Source organism: Neofelis nebulosa, chromosome 9, assembly GCF_028018385.1.
Source record: "Neofelis nebulosa isolate mNeoNeb1 chromosome 9, mNeoNeb1.pri, whole genome shotgun sequence".
Classification (NCBI taxonomy): domain Eukaryota; kingdom Metazoa; phylum Chordata; class Mammalia; order Carnivora; family Felidae; genus Neofelis; species Neofelis nebulosa.
Window position 1 is genome coordinate 118548409 of NC_080790.1, and position 12343 is coordinate 118560751.

Genomic DNA, 12343 nt, shown 5'->3' on the forward strand with positions numbered 1-12343 from the left:
CCTGCTTTTCTCAAACATGCCCATCCTTTTAAAGAGAGCCCGGAGCCTAAGGACCACGTAGGACTGTTCGTGACCCTGGACAGAGGAGAGCGCAGGGCACCTCCCGTTGCCAGCAGAAAGCCCAGAGTTGTCTCTGAAGAAGCTGAGGGAGCTGTACCCCTGGCGTTGGTGTTCCCTCCAGGGAAGCAAAGGGAGATGACCTCTTTCCAGGCTGGGGGCCGAGAGGGCTCCCTGGAAGATATTAGCAAGACCTCAGTGGCCAATAAAATTCGGATCTTTGAGACCCATGGAGCTGAAACTCGCCGAGCGAGTCAAGGCGAAACCAGGGCCCTAATAAACGAGTTGTCTCCAGAGACCTCCATGAGTCAGGTAGAGCAACAGCGGAATAAGCTTTTGGATCTGGGCTTCGTCCAACTCCAGCCCCCAGGGGACTTTGCTGGCCCCAAAGCCAGCCATTCCTCAGTGATGCCACTGGCTGCCAGACACTTCAGGGAGGGCATTTCTACCACATCCCAGCAGGAAGGATGCACAGAACTCGAGCTCGTGTCCCCTGATTCAGGCTGTGAAACTGCGCTGGAGGTAGCCACTGGGGGAACTGGCCACGTGAGCCCCTGCCCCCACCACTGCCCCCGAGCTGGGGGAGTAGACCGCATGCTGCGTAGCTCCGTAGTAGCATGTTTCAGTGGCCCCTCATCATTACTGCGATCAGAGGCTGCTTGTCCATTCCTATGAGTTCTTTCCCCTAAACCAGCCTGAGGGTAGCCCAGGCGGAATGATGGGTTCATCTGATTGGCCTGTGTTAGCTTAGCCACAGAGACCCTCGGCTTGTGGTGTGACCTGGTGCCCAGAGGGTCACACAGCCCCAGTGGAGAAGGTTGGCACCACCGCCAGCAAACTACACACTTGCTTTGCCTTGCTGCCCCCACCTGCTGGGCTCCTACCTGTTTTGCTTGGCTTGTCCAACGATCTTCCTTCACCCTTTCCCTTCCCTGGCTCTCCTGCCTTGGGGAAGCTGACAGTCCAGAGGTTTCTATCCTTCGCTTCTGGTTCCCTCTTGGTCCCACTGCCAAGTTCCTTTCTGCCTCCTTAAGACTAACTATCTTCTCTAATCCAGAACACATCCGGAGATGCGGTCAGGGAAGAGAAGCACATCACCAGCTTAGCAGCAAACCCCCCTGGAAAAGGGGGGCGCCTGAGATTCGCCAGCCCCTCGGGCCCTCAGGTCTCTGCAGCCCCTTGGTGCCCTGATGACCCAGTCATCTTCACCTGGCCGGGGTGCATCGCTGCCTTAGATTCCCACCTGCTCGGGCAGTGCCTCTTGTGGCAGCTCAACTCTCGCTTGTCTGGAATGTGTCCTCACACCTCTCAACCTTCCAGAAACTAAAATGGAAGTTAAGTTTAGCAAGTGAATCTCTAAGTGCACTGAATCTCTAGAACCTGAAGCCAACTACTTTAAAAAATATTTGGTGGGTGTTAGATTGGGCTTTAAAAAGAACGTCATGAAACAGCCAAAAATGTGAATGTGGTGTTTAATCCCTGACAGGCCAGTTGAGAGGTATGTATGTCGGACAAGAGTTGCTGGTTCCCCTCCAGCGTTTCCTTGGCCTGCTGTTGTCAATTACACTGATGGGACTAGAACCTCCACTCCATGGCCTGCCCACTGGCCCCTCATGGAGCTCAGGGTTGAACTGATGCAGCACCCAGCTCCCAGGAATTAACCCCTGTTGTTCCTCCCCCCTAGACGATGCTGACCCTTCCCACAGAGACTCAGTGGAATTGACAAACCATGTTGGCTTCCTCTTTGTTTCTCAAAGCTCTTGGCTCCAGCCTCCCTGCCTCCCCGTCCCGGGTTTCCCTAAATCCCTGGGTCTCCCTCCTTGGTTTCTGTCTCTTGATGTCCACCTGCACGGATGGGCCTGGATCCAGGCTCCCATCCCTGCCTTGCGCACAATGCCGCTTCTAATCAGCTCCCAGATCCAGACCCTGGATGGGGCTTCCTGTCCAGAACGAACTGGCAGGATGTTTGCTTTGTACTCGCTTTGGCCATCAGCGGGAGACCCTCGGAAAGGAGCGTTCCCCACTCTTGAGAACTTTGCGGTTTTTTAAAGCTTGTTGTCATGCCAAGGAATCTTTCTGGGAACGTTTTTCGTTTCCTGACCTGCTCTTCTATTTGAGACGTTGAAATGGCCCCAGGGTTTCTTCTGTCATTCACCATCTTGATTTCTCTCTCTCTTTCTTCCCACCCCACACCCCTGTTCCTTTGATTTTTATCTGGCCATAGAGAGCAGGGCTAAGGGAGGGCTCAGAGGAGAAGGTCAAACCGCCCCGTCCCAAGGCCCCAGAGAGTGACACGGGAGACGAGGACCAGGACCAGGAGAGGGACGCGGTGTTCCTGAAAGACAACCACCTGGCCATTGAGCGTAAGTGCTCCAGCATCACGGTCAGCTCCACATCCAGCCTGGAGGCTGAGGTTGACTTCACGGTCATTGGTGACTACCACGGCAGCGCCTTTGAAGACTTCTCCCGCAGCCTGCCTGAGCTCGACCGAGACAAAAGCGACTCCGAAACTGAGGGCCTGGTGTTCTCCCGGGATCTCAGCAAGGGGGGCCCCAGCCAGGAAGACGAGTCTGGGGGCATCGAGGATAGCCCAGATCGAGGGGCCTGCGCCACCCCAGATATGCCCCAGTTTGAGGTACAGTGGAGCATCCTGGAGACCTGGGCCTGGCGGGCACTGCATGTTCGGAGGGCCCCGGGCCATCTGTGAGAAGACTGAGCCACCAGCCTGCAGCCCAGAGCCCCTCAGCCTGAAGCTCTGTCTCGTGTTGCATGACTGTCCCTCCGCAGAACAGCATGGTTCTGTGCTCGCATGTTTGCCATCTTGGTTCACCCCTAACGTGCACTCCTTGGCGTTTTAACCCTGTGACCCCATTGCTTGCCTGAGGTCAAGCGATGCCAGACAGTCTGGTCTTACTCGACTCCTCCTCTCCCTGCCTGTGTTGCATGGCACCTGCAGAGAGCATGGGCTTGTGGACTCGCGGGGCTCCTGCAGCCTGGTTTGGAAGTTGGTGGCTTTTCCTGATCCTGGCCCAGGCTCCTCTCCCTGGGGCCTGGGCTTCCTGGGGAAGGGGCAGCAGTTTAAATTCATCTGGCCCTGGGGTCTTGGGGTAGCAGTGGAAACTCCTAGAGAAGAGGAAATGTCCGCATGGACGGGGACACGGGGATAGACTGTGTCTGGGTCTCTCTGCTTTGTGTCCTTCCTTCAGAGGATCTTTGTCACGTGATTCCTCTGCCCCCTCATCTCTTACAGTCCCAGTCTACCTCCTACCACACTCTCCTCTCCCCCGTGTTCCAGGCATTGAAATATGAGCTCATCTACTCTGGACTTTCACTCCATGGTGTACTCTCTGGGTAGAAGGTTTTCCCTCCCTTTCTCTGCCTTGCAAACCTGTCACGTTCCAGGACCAAGTTCAGATATCACTTCCCTAGCAAATGCTTTCCTAACCACCCTGGGCAGAAGTGTTGGACCTGCTGCAGCCCCCTTGCTCTGTAATGTTTCTGTTCCCGGCATTGTCCCAGATAGTCAGGTTAGTGGCAGCCAGGTCTGCTTTCCTACTGGGTGGCAGCTGCTCTAAGCCTGCCTATAGCAGGCACTGATAGATGACTAACTGGATAAATGGCTAGATCTCAGGGTGACAGTAATCTGTGAGAATCCTCTCACTGCCTTCCCAGCCAGATGACAAGCTATTTCATTCATTCGTTCAGCTCACATATGTTAATATGCTAATAGTCATGTGAACTAGCCTGGATGGAGGACTCTGAAGAAACTGATCATTTAACTGAAGCCTTTTAGAGTAGAGGTTGAAAACTGGTGGCTCCAGGCCAGATCTGGCTAGCAGATGTGTTTTCTTGGACCTTGATTTAAAAATAAGGATGTTGAATATAAAATCCACAGTGTTTTTTTTTTTTTTTTAATATCATTAAGAAAATCCGATGATCCAGTCACTCAGAGGCCATGGCCACAGTTGGTCCCTACATGTTCTCCAGTTCACTCCAGTCCTTCGTAAGCCCACTTCACCCATTTCCATCTCCTGCCTGGCCTCTGTAGGCATCCAGTTGTATGACTCCTGCTCTCAAGAACAGTTCAGATGAAGCAGCTGGGAGGTGATGGCATAATCATCGAAGTCATTCAGGATGTATATAAGGAAAATACTTAGTGTGGGGCCTGACACAGAACATATTAATTGAATAGTAGATGTTCTTTTAATGGTAGCCTAAAACGCAACTTATGGCCACCATGAGGTTATGTGGCTGCAGGGCCATGAGCAGGCCTGTCTGGGTACTGCTGATAGTTCTGGCTCTCCCCTTGGCTATTTGTCTATGACATCTCACCGTGCCTCTTTGCCCTGACCTGCGTGCCCTTCCAGAGACTTGGCTGGCTGCAGGGATGGGGGCTACACTGCATTTGGCTGTGAGCAGGAGCCATGCAGGGGCTTGGGTTATGGAGTTCTCTCCTATCTCCTTACAGCCTGTGAAAACAGAAACCATGACTGTCAGCAGCCTGGCCATCAGAAAGAAGATTGAGCCAGAGGCTGTACTGCAGACCAGAGTCACCACTGTGGACAGCACCCAGGTAACCCGTGCCTTTCATTGCACCCTGATCATAAGCATTGGACATTTAAGGGTGGGGTCCCCACCAAGGCCAAGCCCCTTGGCCAACCCTTGCCACATTGTTTTCCCAGAGCCCCCATTTTAACCCCGATGCTCTTCTAAGCTTCATTGTCCTCCCTGAGCTCTAGAATTGGGTAGTGGAATGATTTTCTGTCCTGGACAGACCATGCCTCTTAAAAGCCTCAATTTCCCATCTCTCAAATGGGAATGAGCATGTCTCCCTTGTCTTTCTGGGAGGGCTGTAAGGGCTAGTGGCTAGTGGACTAGACTGTGGCTTTCAGATTGTTTGAAGGAGTTCGAGAGGTTTCTTGACGTATCCCTGGGAGAGAAGAGGGAGACATCTCAATCCAGCTTTTGTTAGAATGGCTCACATTGGGGGCGCCTGGGTGGCGCAGTCGGTTAAGCGTCCGACTTCAGCCAGGTCACGATCTCGCGGTCCGTGAGTTCAAGCCCCGCGTCAGGCTCTGGGCTGATGGCTCGGAGCCTGGAGCCTGTTTCCGATTCTGTGTCTCCCTCTCTCTCTGTCCCTCCCCCGTTCATGCTCTGTCTCTCTCTGTCCCAAAAATAAATAAATAAACGTTGAAAAAAAAAAATTAAAAAAAAAAAAAAAAAGAATGGCTCACATTGGATCATTTTTTGACGTATGCGGATTCTATATCAGATTGGTAATGTGAACAAAGTGAGAAAAAGATAGATCATTTGTCTTAGCAAGATGAAATGTACTTGGTCCCCTGGAGAAAGTGGTCCTAAATAGACACAGGTGAACTGCAGGTGTACAGGTGCATGGTACATTTCCTAAGTTTCTTTTGTGGTTTTTAAACTTCGAAACTTGAGATTGTAGGTCTGATACCCTCTAGGTTCCTTGCAGCCAGAGGGGCTACAGTGCAGGGAGAGGAGACTAGTCTGTGTTTTAAGAACTAAAGTAAGGTGTAAACCAACACAATGTGGGCAACTCTGTCATTTCCAGAATACCCCCCCCCCCCCCCACTTTTTATCACTTGCATGATGGTCTACATGGTAGCTAGTGCAATGGTCAAGATGCTCAAGTTCTGACGAGCTGTGTGATTGCAGGCAATGTGCTCCCTCTCTGTCCTATTTTGTTTCAGTAACACACGTTTTATTTTGCTTTCGTATAGAGAAATATAAATAAAACTAAAAAAGTCCCCAAATTCAACAGCCCAGTAATTCTCACTGACATCAAAACAACAGCATGGGGTGCCTGGGTGGCTCAGTCGGTTGAGCATCCGACTTCGGCTCAGGTCATGATCTCACGGTTCGTGGGTTCAAGCCTCGCATCGGGCTCTGTGCTGACAGCTCAGAGCCTGGAGCCTGCTTCGGATCCTGTGTCTCCTTCTCTCTCTGCCCTTCCTCCATTCGTGCTCTGTCTTGCTGTCTCTCAAAAATGAATAAATGTTAAGAAAATTTTAAAAAACCAGCAAAGTGCTCCATTATGAAATTCAAATAGAACAAATTGAAATTTGTCTTGTGATTCTTCCTAGGAAAAAAATATGCATATTCCAACCTATACACTCACATCTCTGGATATTTTAGAATTTTGCACGAAAGAGATGCTCTTTTACACCTGACCTTTTTTTCTTGATAACTGTCTTGGAGATCACTCCTCATTTGCCATATGTGGGCCCACCTTGCTCTTCTCAGTCCCACTTGGGAGTGAGTCCTGACTTATTCTCCCATCAGTGGACTTGTGGCTGTTTGTGTCCTTGGCAGTTAATGGTGAATGCTTCAGTGAACTTTTTTGTCATACTTCTTGGCAAAGTTTTCAAAGTTTACATGCAAAGGATGAATTCCCAGCAATGGAATCAAAGAACACATGTGTTAAAATTTGCCTAGACTTGTCAGGCTATCTGATTTGTTGTCCTTTGTCAAATAAGATGGTTCAAATGATCAGGAGGACTTGTGAGCATCCCCCTCCCACCTGTGATTCACTCCCCGTGTAGACAGATTCCCCTCCCCACCAGTGCATGTTCACTCACACAGCCCATCACTCTGTAACTGGGAATGCCACCCACCCAAGTAACAGAAGCTTCAGGTGCATCTGGTGTGCTTTCTCTCTCTCTCTCTCTCTCTCATGACTCTTCTGGCCAGCAGGTTGATGGGACTGCCCCAGGGGGAAAGGAGTCCATAACAACTGCTCCCTCCATCACCACGGAGACCATATCAACCACCATGGTAAGTAGGACCTGAGAGATTTCCCTCTCTGACCAGCCCCCTTGCACTAAAACAGCCAGGTAACAATATCACAGCCTTGGCCATCTGGGGAAGTCCTCATCTGCCCTCACTGCAGCAGGCATGGGATGTAGAATCTGGGACCATTATTACCACAGGACATCCAGTTTTCCAAATTGAATAATGCGAGAGGTGGAATCCCTGAGTGTCAGTTATCTGGACCATCTCAGCCACAGCAGGGGTAAAGGGAGGATGGTACCATTTGGTTATTTGATTATTGGCAACACATGAAGATCCCTGGCAGCTAGCTCCTGGCAGCTGTGCATTTTCTCACGTCTCGGGCCACTTCCTTACCTTGGTCAGTAGATGGCATGCAGTGAACGTAAATTGGAAGCTCAGGACTCTGGTTCTGCTACCTATTTGTGGTCTGACATGTGAAGGAAGGTCCTTGGCCTCAGGTGTCTTCATCTGTAAAGTGGGAATAGTTCCCATTCTGCCTTGTTCACAGGTTCTTAAGAGAGTCCAGTAACGTCAGATCCTTTAATGGTGACACAGACCAGATAGCATTAGGCACCCAGGCTGTGTTCCCATGCAAAGTGCCAAGAACCATGAATGGGTGATCTCACTGAGTCCTCACAAAAACTAAAGGGGATTCTCTGTTTTCTCCACCTTTTACAGATGAGGAATCTGAAGTACAGAGAGGTTAAGTGACTTCCTAAGGTCACACACCCAGTAAGTGGTAGAACCAGGTCAAACTCAGGCATTCTGACCCCAGAAGCCTCACTATACACATCACCGACTCTGCACCCTCATCCCGACCATTGTGAACCGTGGCTGCTGGGGCCGGGGCTGGGGCTGGGGCTGACGCTAATGTCTGGGCTGGATCTGTCTTGAGTCAGTGGAAAGTTGTTTTCAAATGCTTTCTCTTGCTGAAACCCTGATATACACATAGGAAGAGAATTGCCTTTAGACTACCCAGCAGGTAGGTTTTGAGCAAAGACAAATAAATCCCAACCAGTTACCAGTGCGCACCCTCTTTCCTGGTCACTCAGTTCCTCTTCTCCCTTAGTTCTCTCCATGTGGCATCAGGATGCTTATAGGGCTAAATTTAAGTTCATACCATAGTGAGTAGGGAGCTACATTGTTCATTTACCCACCCACCCACCCATCCATCCATTTATTTGTTCCAAAAACATTTATTATTCTCTATTGTCTGCCTGGTACAGAATACAGAGTTGAAGAAAATATGCTACCTGCTAGAAGTCATTTATTCAAATAATGATCACAGGTACATATAATTGTTTAGGTCCTGGGCACACAGTGGTGAACAAGGCCCAGCTCTCCCACTTCCTGGCAGGATGACCCTGAGCAAGTTATCTGAGCCTCTCCAAGCCTCAGTTTCCACTTCTATAAAATGGGGTGATGGGGGCAATAATAGTACATCCCTCAAAGGGTTGACCTGAGGATGGACCAAGGTAATCTGTGCAGAGGCTTGCCTGGCACCTGGGAAGGGGTCTGTAATTGTGAACTGCTGTTATTTTCTCCTGCCTTCATGGAACAGTGCAATAATGCTTTCCTGGGGCGGGGCAGGGGTGGGGGGGCTCAGGGAGGATAGGTATGGGGTGATACCCCTACCAGGAAGAGTGAGAAGGCTTTACCTAGGCATTGACATTTGAGCTATACGTAAAGGATAAGTGAAGGGTCAGCCCCAGCAGAAGGCATTGTAGGCAGTGGGAGTATAGCAGGTGCAAAAACAAGGATGGGAAGGAATATCACATTTGGGGAAAGGCAGGTGGTCCGTAAAGCAAGATGTCAGGTGTGTGGAAGAGGAGTGGGGTAGGAAGGGAAAAGATCTGGAAAGGTAGGCTGGGCCAGGGCTTGAAGGGCCTCAAATGTCATATAGGAGGCTCACACTTTATCCTGGAGATAGTGGGGCATCACTCCCAACTTTTGAAGTAGGGGCATGATGTCATCAAGTATGTGTTTCTCTGTGTTTTAGAAAGATTACTCTAGCAACCGTGTGGAACATCACAAGAGGGAAAATTCCCTGATGTCCTCCCTTTCTCCTTCCACCCTTCCTTTGGCAAATATTTGTTGAACACCCACACTATGTGATGCACTGTGCCAGGCGCTGTGAATCTAGCACTGAGGGAGACAGACAGCATCCCGAGACCACATTGGGAGACCAGACATTGGGAGAAACCAAAAGAGAAGGCAGAGAGCTAGTCTGGGGACTGGGGCAGGGCCCGTGTGCGAGGAGGGGGGTGTAAAGAAGGGGAGCGGGGTTAAGGGATAACTGGAGAGAGGAAAACGCAGGATTTGGTCATTGACAGAATGTTCAGTTAACAGAGGGAAAGTGGGCTGGTGACTTTGCACACTAACCCAGACATTCCTCCCCCTTCCCCCAATGTTTATTTATTTATTTTGAGAGAAAGCATGCACAAGCATGGGAGGGGCAGAAAGAGAGGGAGAGAGAGAGAATCCTAAACAGGCTCCACACTATCAGCATGGGGCCTGATGTAGGGCTTGAACTCACAAACCGTGAGTTCATGACCTGAGCCAAAACCAATAGTTAGATGCTTAACTGACTGAGCCACCCAGGTGTCCCTAACCTAGCCACTCCTCCTCCTCCTCCTCCTCCTCCTCCTCCTCCTCCTCCTCTTCTTCTTCTTCTTCTTCTTCTTCTTCTTTAATGTTTATTTATTTTTGAGAGAAAGAGAGCACAAGTGGGGGTGGGACAGGGAGATAGAGACACAGAGTCTGAAGCAGGCTCCAGGCTCCAAGCTGTCAGTGCAGAGCCTGACACAGGGCTCGAACTTGTGAACCTGAGCCAAAGTCAGATGCTTAACCGACTGAGCCACCCAGGTACCCCTAACCTAGCCATTCTTGAAGTGCAGTCCTGGGAACCTTTAGAAAGGCAAATCTTTGGGCCCCACCCCAGACCTATTGACTCAGAAAACTTGGGGCAGGGCCCAGAAGTCTGTGGCACCCCTCAAGTCTGAGAAGCACTGATGTAAACAGAGAGCACTCGAGGGGATTACTCTTTAGTGGTAGGCATGTGTCAGGGGCAGGGAGGCAGTGAATTCGAGGTTGGATCTGATGAGTGCTAGGAACCTGTGGGACATTTCCAGGGGAAAATGTCTAGGAAACAATTGATTTTAAAGGTCTAAGTTTCAAGAAAGATCTGGGCTATAGATAAAGAGATATGAGACAGTGGCCTTGTGAGAAGGCCTTGAGTGGCTGAGGCAGTGCAGACAGGGTGGTGAGGAGGAGAACCCTCAGTCTGAGGGAGGAAGGGTCCAGAACCAAGATGGTGGCATTGCCCTGGCCAGGGAGAGGAAGGAGCCGCACCTCTTTGAGGCAGGAGAAAACAGTGGCTGAAGATAAAGGAGAGACAGAACAGATGGTGCCTTGTTTTGAATGACCTGTGTCCCCATTAGTGAGTGGCCTCTATTTTCAATGTGTCAGTGGAGGTGAAGCCTTATCCAGGAAAGAGGGAGCAGTGGGCAAAGAAGAGGCTTTAGGGGAGAATTTCCCGGAGTGACGGTAGGATTCAAAGGGGCTAGTGACTATTTCCTAAGCTGACGGAAAGGAAGCATTGAACCCAGAAGGCTGCCCCCACCCTTTTTTTTAACTGAAGTATAGTTGACACACAATGTTACAATGGTTTCAGGTGTGCAACATAGTGATTTGACAAGTCCGTACGTTATGTTATGCTCACCATAAGCGTAGCTACCATCTGTCACTGTGCAGCACTATTACAATACTGCTGACTATATTCTCTATGCTTTTATCCCCCCAAACTCTTCACTCTGTAACTGGAAGCCTGTATCTCCCGCTCCCCTTCACCCCTGGTTGTCCATCCTCCACCCCCACCCCTCCAACTGCCAGTTATCTGTATTTGTGGATATGTTTCTACTTTTTTCTCTGGTTTGTTTGTTTTGTTTTTTAGATTCCACATAGAAGTGAAATCATATTGTATTTGTCTGGCTTATTTCATTTACCATTATACCCACTAGGTGCATCTATGTTGTTGCAAATTGTAAGATCCCATTTTTTTTTATGGCAAAGTAACATTTCATTATATACATACATACACACACACACCACATCTTCCTTATCCATTCCTCTATCGATGGACTTGGGCTGCTTCCATAGCTTGACTATTGTAAATAATACTGCTGTAAACATAGGGGTGCATATGTCTTTTCATTTAATGTTTTTGTCTTCTTTGGGTAAATACCCAGTAGTGGAATTACTGGATCATATGGTATTTCTATTTTTAATTTTTTTGAGGAACTTCCACACTCTTTTCCACAGTGCCTGAACCAACTTACATTCCCACCAATAGTGCAGGAGGGTTTCCTTTTCTCCACATTCTTGCCAACACTTGTTATTTCTTGTCTATTTGATGCTAGCCTTTCTGACAGGTGGAAGGTGATATCTCATTGTGGTTTTGATTTGCATTTGATGATTAGTGAGGCTGAGCATCTTTTCATGTCTGTTGGCAAGGCTGCCCTTTTAAAGGCTTGCTGCTGGGCCACGTTCTGGGAATCCATCTGAAAAGGTTGCTCATTGGTGGCGTGCCAGGTAACCAGGTCACTGTCTCAGCTGGAGGCAGGCATGGGGTGGGAGGTAGGCAGGGCAAAGGCAGATGGCTTCTGTCCTCACCTGTCCCCTGGCAGGCAGAGATCCAGATCTAGTACCATGCACAGACAAGGACAAAGGTTCAGCCTGCTCGGCAGCTGCAGAACAGACACAGCTCTGGGCTGCGGGATGGAGGGGACTGAGCCCGAGATGGCATAGAAAGTGGGAGGTGAAGGCAGGCGGCCGGACCCGCTGCCAGATGTGGGGCAGTACATCCAGCCAATCCAGGAGTATCTAGCAGTTAGAATCCACCACAGGACCAGAAGAGCTGCTCCAGGGTAACAGTTCCGAGGGCAGAGTAGTGTTACCGAAGGAGCATGTTGGACTTGGAGACTGACAAACATGGGTCTAAATCCAGGCTCCGTCACTAACTTGCTGGTGGACTTGAACAAGCCTCTTGACATTCTCTGGCCTTCTAATTTCTCAACTGTGAAACGGGAATATTAAAATAATTTCCTGTGGTTGTTCTGAGGATTAAATGAGATAGTGCATCCTTAGCATAATACCCAGCACAATACAAGTACTCAGCAAATATTGGTTATCATTATGTTGTTAGGAGCCAGCCTGTATTCCTATGTTTGTCCTAAAACTGGCATTTGCAAAGCCCTTTCTCCTCTGCTAGCCTCATAATGTCTCTGTGAGAGTTGGGCAGGGATGTCTTTTTTAAAAACTAACTTTAAGACTTCATATTTTCAGAGCAGTTTCAAGAGCAGCTTATGTATTAGAACAGTTGTATAGCAAAGTTGAGAGGAAGGTACCCGCATGCCCCATGTATAGAAATATGTAGGTTTCCCATATACCCCTTGCCCTCACACATGCATTGTCTCCCCCATTATCAACA

General features: G+C 49.5%; 1 protein-coding gene across 16 annotated transcripts in view; it reads left to right on the top strand.

Annotated features, from left to right (window-relative positions):
- EPB41L1 (erythrocyte membrane protein band 4.1 like 1) overlaps positions 1-12343 on the top strand; it is a 55766-nt gene that overhangs the window by 30547 nt on the left and 12876 nt on the right. For 4 of the 16 annotated variants that reach the window (XM_058685481.1, XM_058685482.1, XM_058685475.1 and 1 more), the window contains exons 14-18: positions 520-603; positions 1115-1222; positions 2282-2692; positions 4526-4630; positions 6775-6858. In XM_058685481.1, the coding sequence (XP_058541464.1) occupies positions 520-603; positions 1115-1222; positions 2282-2692; positions 4526-4630; positions 6775-6858 (792 nt within the window). The remainder of the gene's footprint in view (positions 1-519; positions 604-1114; positions 1223-2281; positions 2693-4525; positions 4631-6774; positions 6859-12343) is intronic. The other 12 variants (XM_058685483.1, XM_058685476.1, XM_058685474.1 and 9 more) reach the window with 6 other exon arrangements.